Here is a 6,000-nt window from a genome sequence, read left to right on the forward strand (position 1 = left end):
CAAGCTCAAAGAGCACCTAGCTGTGGAAGAGGTGGAAGTGTAGAGAGAATCTCCAGAACTGTGCTCATTGGTATGATACGTGTCGAACGAGATTGTTAAAGGAAACAGTGATGACATCTCATCTGTAGGATGATCTGACGGCTAGGCTTGGAGTGTCAATGGCAAGGGTTCCTCCAATTCCTAGCTGAATAGGGCTATACAATTCAAGCACGGTTATGTACTTGTGCTGAACCATTTAATCACACCTATCCTAAATTCAAAGTCTCCGTGCTCCTCATCGGCATCTCTCTAGTGAACTCAGGCTGGCTTTCACCTAGCATGAACCCAGGAGCTATCCTTAGAGCCAGTATTACCGGCCAACGGTAGAAAACGGGGATGGCCGTACGGAAATGAAGGCAAAGCGGTCAACCTAAAAGACGAAGCAGGAGAGATCAACCTTTCGCATCAAGCAGACGTCGGCCGTTATCGTCTACCCATGTCCATGTCTTTAACAAGCCGCATCTCACTACTGCCCTGGCTATCATTGTCTTCTGCTTCCTTGTCGAAGAACGGTCGGACTGCAACCTTCATCACCTGGCGGAAGAGCCCACCAATGATTGTATCCTGTAGTTGCTGTCCAGTCTGCTTGAAGTCTGGATATGCATTTATTTCTAAAAGCCAGGCTCTCAAAAAGGAGTCGACAAGGAAGTCTATTCCAAACACCTCGAACGCATTAGGCAGAGTCTGAAAATTTATCATCTGCTCCCTTGCTGCAGCCTCGAAGACCGCTGCCGTAGCCTCGCAAATTTGCTCGAATACCTTCTCTTTCCAATCGGGGCCATGGGTCGCATCCTCGAGATCCCAGTATCGGGCAACAAATCCTTCTCGACTTGGACCATCTTGGAGGCATGTGTTGGTCAGGTGGCATGGTAGATCAACTTCCAGGTGGGATGGGAGTTGGTAGGCTTTCGCGGCAAACAGCGCCAGCATTTCCTTGTACACGTACACCTTCAGTGCACCAACCGCAAGACAATAGACCCGGACGTGGAACTTGCGGTTTTCTCTGCTTGGAAGGAGCAGAGGCGGATCAATGTACGGTTGAGCGATGAAATGGCGTAGCTGAGAAGTCATAGTGCCACCATAAGATGCTGATGTGGGTACTTTGTTACCTGAACTTGGTGAGTGAAACTGCTCTTTTTCTTCCTTTTCTTCTTCCTGTTCTCCTCCGGAGTTGTCTTCGTCCCTTTCCCATTCTTCGAAAATGCTCTGTAGTTGTTGCATGCTAGAAAACAGCCTGATCCCGTTCCCTCCGTCACTCATCCCAGGCTTCAAGATCCACCATTCTTTGTTTCCATTATCATTTCCCCGTGCTTCGTTGCGCGTCATACTATCATTCAGATCCCAAGCATCTACCAGAGCCTCATCCAGAAAATCAGCATAATCCAATTCGAAGTTGACGGCTGCTTTGAAGTGTGTTTTCAGCGGGCTCTGTGGATGCTTTACCAGCCATGTCGAGATTGTGTTGGAGAGATAATGCTTGCGAATTAGAGCCTTTCGTACCACGTATGCGCAGAGAAGCGATGATCTGGGTTGATCGAGTGCATGCTCAAAATCCAGGGATTCATAGTCTCTGTATTGGAGAAGAGGTGAGGCCAAAGATGGGAGCTGCTGAACCGAGGATATGAGCTTGACATCCAGATCTTTCAATTCTGATCTGATTGCACTGAGAATCAATGGCTGGACGTATGGATCTGGGTAGTCGATTATAGCATATAGCTTCGGCATGGATGATGATGCCAGAATCTGATCCCCAGAAATGGACGTCGTGGACGACCTAATCAGCATATATATGATCAGAAAAGCTCTAGGTAGAAGTCTATTCTCATGCTTGATCTAAGTCTAGGCAATTTTCTAAGCGCCATCGCTGGCTGTGCTGCTCTTCAAATCAAGAATCTGAAAGGCCGACTTACTCACAGCTTTATTTCTCCTTTGATGTTCGGGACATGCCAGAAGTTGGCTTTGAGAGGGGTCACACTGCTGGAATCAGCTTGCCTTCTTGCACTTGGCCGATAGGGAATATACCTTACTATCCCTTCCTTTACTGCCCAACCATCGTTGCCGGGACCTGCTGCTCTTACCGATTCATGCACATCAGTAAATTTGGGAGCCCATTTGAATCTCTTCTGTTTCCGCCTGGCCACGGAGCTCTCGTCTGCTCCATTTGTTCCATTCCGCTCTCCTTCACGTATCTCTTTTTCCTGTTCAGCCGGATCCACCTCTTCCTCCACTTCAGCTTCCTCAAAAGAGCTCCCAGTCGTCCATCTGTTCTGCAGCACATTCGTGTACAAGATCTTTGCCTCCGCAACATTATTTCGCAAAGGTACATTGATGCTGTAGAGGTGCACATCCTCCGGCCAATCCTGTGTCAGCTTCTCTATCAGTTTTTGCGACACTTGAGACGCCGCAGCAATGATTTCGGGATCATGCTCTCTGCTTTCAAAAGCATAGCTGAGCGCTATAGCTTTTTGGCCGCACACAGCAGCCTCCAAAGCCCCTCCAATAGTCCCACTACTCAGTGAGAACAACGCGGTAGTATTTCTGCCATAATTCGGGCCTGATACCACAAGATCAACAGGGCCTCGGTCTTGAAACAGATGCCAGAGTCCTATCTGTACACAGCTCGCTGGTGTCCCATCGATCAAGACCCATTCTTCCTTGCCGTCTTCGAAAGGGTGATGAGAAGTCACCCCGTCATCTTTGTGCAGTGTTCCTGGCCGAAAGTAGCTGGGTATCAGAGTTTTCCCGATTATGTGCGCTTTGCCTATCCAGCTGCGCTGGATATGCGGAAGGACGACAGAGACAGTATGTCCCGCAGCTTGGAGGCTTCTGACGAAACTATGGACATACGGCGATGATTGGTTGGAGGGTGGGCCGTCATCGTTTGTAACCTACAGAGTGGTAAGAGGAGAAATGAGCGTTCAATAAGCGAGTCCAACTTACAAGAATGTGCATGGCTACAGAATATCAAAATTAGTTGTAGGGTCACAGCCAAAAACCTTCCAGTCTCGTAAACCCTTGTTCGCGATAACTTGGCGCGCTATTTGGGCTTCACCCTTGAATTCCTCCGCAGATTCACCCTCTCTACTTAGCTAGGATCCTCCAGTACTAATAAATATGCCGAGCACGGATTATAGTTTGCAAGATGAGGGTGGCTACAGGAGGCGTTCTTCTTACCGCTCGTCACATTCAGACACAAGCAGGCGACGATCAAGAAGTCCTCATAATTCTTTCAGAAGAGACGACGATCGTAGACGATCTCCCAAAACACCTATAGTGACCTTACCATTCAACGCACGGCCAATATCTAAACACGACCTAGCACATTTCAGACCTATGTTCGGGCTTTATCTTGACATTCAGAAGAAATTGCTGCTCGAGGAGCTGTCCAAAGATGAGGTAAAAGGAAGATGGAAAAGCTTCGTGGGAAAATGGTAAGAGGAGCTTGGCTAGCACACCCCCTGCACTTTTTTAGATCTTACTTTGGTGTATATCCTGAGGCTTACGTGCGTGAGGAATCGTGGAGAATTAGCGGAAGGGTGGTACGATCCCCAGATGCTTGAAAAAGCACGATCGCACCCCATATCTGAAAATATTGCAAGAAACTCCAATACTCGAGCTTCCCCGACCTACGAAAATGCCAATAGTGAAGGCGATGAATTTGGCCCTGCACTTCCAAGTAGCGCCCTGCAAAATATAACGACAGAGACCTATGCACGCAAGCACGGTCCATCGAGTGCAAAGATGCAGGATCTACAAGTCCAGCGTGAATTAGCAAGAGAAGCAGCCGAAGAAGCACACCGAAGTCGTGTGGAAGCTATGCGCGTAGAAAGGCGCGTAGAACGACATATTCAAAAAGAGCGCCTGGAAGAAATTGCTCCCCGGGCCGAAGCCGGCACAAGGGAGCGTCAACTCGAAAAGAAGCGTGAGAAGGCGGACTTGAATCGCTCTTTTGCCGCCGCTGCGCACGACAATGCAGATGTTGAGGTCAAGGACTCGGATTTGATGGGCGACGGAGGTGGTCTTGACGATCTCAAGAGGATGAAGCAAACGGAGGAGCGGAAGAGGAGCGAGAGGGAGATGCGGAGGGAAGAGAATCAAGCGGCGCGGCGAGCAGAGACGGAGGAGAGATTGCAGGCGATGAGGGAGAAGGAGGCCAAGACTATGAGCATGTTGAAGGAGCTTGCCAGAGCTAGATTTGGTGGTGGAGCTTGAGTTGCCGGAACGGTTGGTTCTGGTTCATGAAAGGTTGCCCACCTTGATGATGACCATCTCGAACCTGGATAAGCATTTGCTATGGTCACTCGGAAGGTGAAAATGTATGGTGTATCGGCATATTCAGGGGAGTGGTGTAAAAGGTTCCGAGGTTAGATTTACTGGCTCATGTGTTTGAGCAGAAGAGCCTTGTATTTACCTTCTACTACTATGTGATCAGGTGTTTATCGGCCTGAAGCTAGAAGAGTCGTCCAGCTTCTCAGCTGGGGGACACCAAAGCCTCTTCCATCTACAGACCTGCAAACTTGTCGTTTCAACCGAAGAACTCATCGTGAGCTCGATAATACAGACTTTTCGCAGGATTTTCAATTTGACACCAATATCCATAGAATTTCGGAGGGGCTGGTGCACCTGGTGAGCAGCACGACAGGGGTAGTTTAGGACGAGTTAAAGAGTTTGAGAGATATTGTCTCATGGTCAAGCCTTGTAGATCTTCACCTGATGTTGATTCTGCATCTCATTCTCTACTATGATGGCCGCCACATCAGTCACGATACCGAATCTCACATTCATGTTATATATAGCTTGAATAAATTCGTGGTACATATACGCTACTCAGCCAGAAGCTGATTTAGCCAACATGACCGCTGATCAAATATACCTGAGGATGACCACATCAGAGAAACTTTGGCTGATCATCTAGAGAAAGGTTGTGAGGAGATAGGAACCAGTTGCTGGGTTATCTCCAAAGTCTCGCTCAATGAGGCAGATTTGCTATTACCGTGGAGAATCAACTCTGTCTAATTCCACTGGATATTCGGCCAGGTGGCAAGATAGCCATCATCCTGGGATGTCGAGCTCCATACCTGTTGAGGGAAGATGGGGACGGCTTCCTCAATATCAGAGAGACGTGCATTCGGGGGCTGATGATTGGAGAAGCACTTGAGAACGAGACATACCCGGTACAGGAGATACTAACCACTGATCAGAACGAAATATGAGGTTTACCCTTTAGAAATCGAGTGAAAACATAGAGGCTCATACAGCACAATAACAATGGATTGAAGTCGAATGCAACGCAAATGCACAGAGCAAAACTACTGATGTTGATGGAAATCAATTCAATTATGTTGCCGAGCTACTACTCTGCTCTCCCTCAGCTCCTCCACCACCCCCACCGGACTTCTGGTTCTTCGCTGCAGCCATCTGCCAAGCAGGTATTGCAGCCTTACCCATGGTCGCAAAGGGACTTGGGGGACCATTTACTCTTGCCGAACTTGCTGGAGAATCCGAATATGTAGACCAAGGGTTGTGAGAAGGAGCAGCAGCAGGTGTCGTGGTCGCCGCCGATCTGGCGGCATTCTCCTTCAATTTTGCATCAAATCCAGAACCTGCTTCCGGCACGAGGTTCGATGACGCAGACCTCGTCAAACTTTCGGCTGGCTGTCTTGCTGCCAGTCCGTGACCCGAAGGTGGTGTGGGGACAGGATTCGTGCCGAACCGATTGCCCATTAGCAATTTCAGACTGCCGAGTTCTTTGCCCAGCTCTTTCAGGCGCTTCTCGCTTCCTTCTCTGACACTGTCTATCGCCTTAGGAATGCTATCCTTCAACCCTCTGACCTCGTCACTTATTCGCCTACTTTCGTCTTCCCTCCTCCGGCTCGCGGACTTGAGCTCCGCAATTACGCTTTCCACCTCCGTCAGCGCAGTGTCTAATCGCTGTGTTCGTGCTTCCTCGGCTTGCTTCAG

At 49.0% G+C, this 6,000-nt stretch overlaps 2 protein-coding genes across 2 annotated transcripts; one reads left to right on the top strand and one right to left on the bottom strand.

Annotated features, from left to right (window-relative positions):
- Positions 1-462: 462 nt before the first annotated feature.
- Positions 463-2,991, bottom strand: EPUS_09168 (uncharacterized protein; the record flags this gene model as incomplete). Its single annotated transcript, XM_007788910.1, has 4 exons — positions 463-1,813; positions 1,954-2,013; positions 2,062-2,927; positions 2,980-2,991. The coding sequence occupies 4 exons, from the start codon at positions 2,989-2,991 to the stop codon at positions 463-465; spliced, it is 2,289 nt and encodes a 762-aa protein (XP_007787100.1).
- A 600-nt stretch (positions 2,992-3,591) lies between these two features.
- Positions 3,592-4,251, top strand: EPUS_09169 (uncharacterized protein; the record flags this gene model as incomplete). Its single annotated transcript, XM_007788911.1, has 1 exon — positions 3,592-4,251. The coding sequence occupies one exon, from the start codon at positions 3,592-3,594 to the stop codon at positions 4,249-4,251; it is 660 nt and encodes a 219-aa protein (XP_007787101.1).
- Between the last annotated feature and the right edge of the window lie 1,749 nt (positions 4,252-6,000).

The sequence above is a fragment of the Endocarpon pusillum genome, assembly GCF_000464535.1.
Source record: "Endocarpon pusillum Z07020 unplaced genomic scaffold C725097, whole genome shotgun sequence".
Taxonomy (NCBI): Eukaryota; Fungi; Ascomycota; class Eurotiomycetes; order Verrucariales; family Verrucariaceae; genus Endocarpon; species Endocarpon pusillum.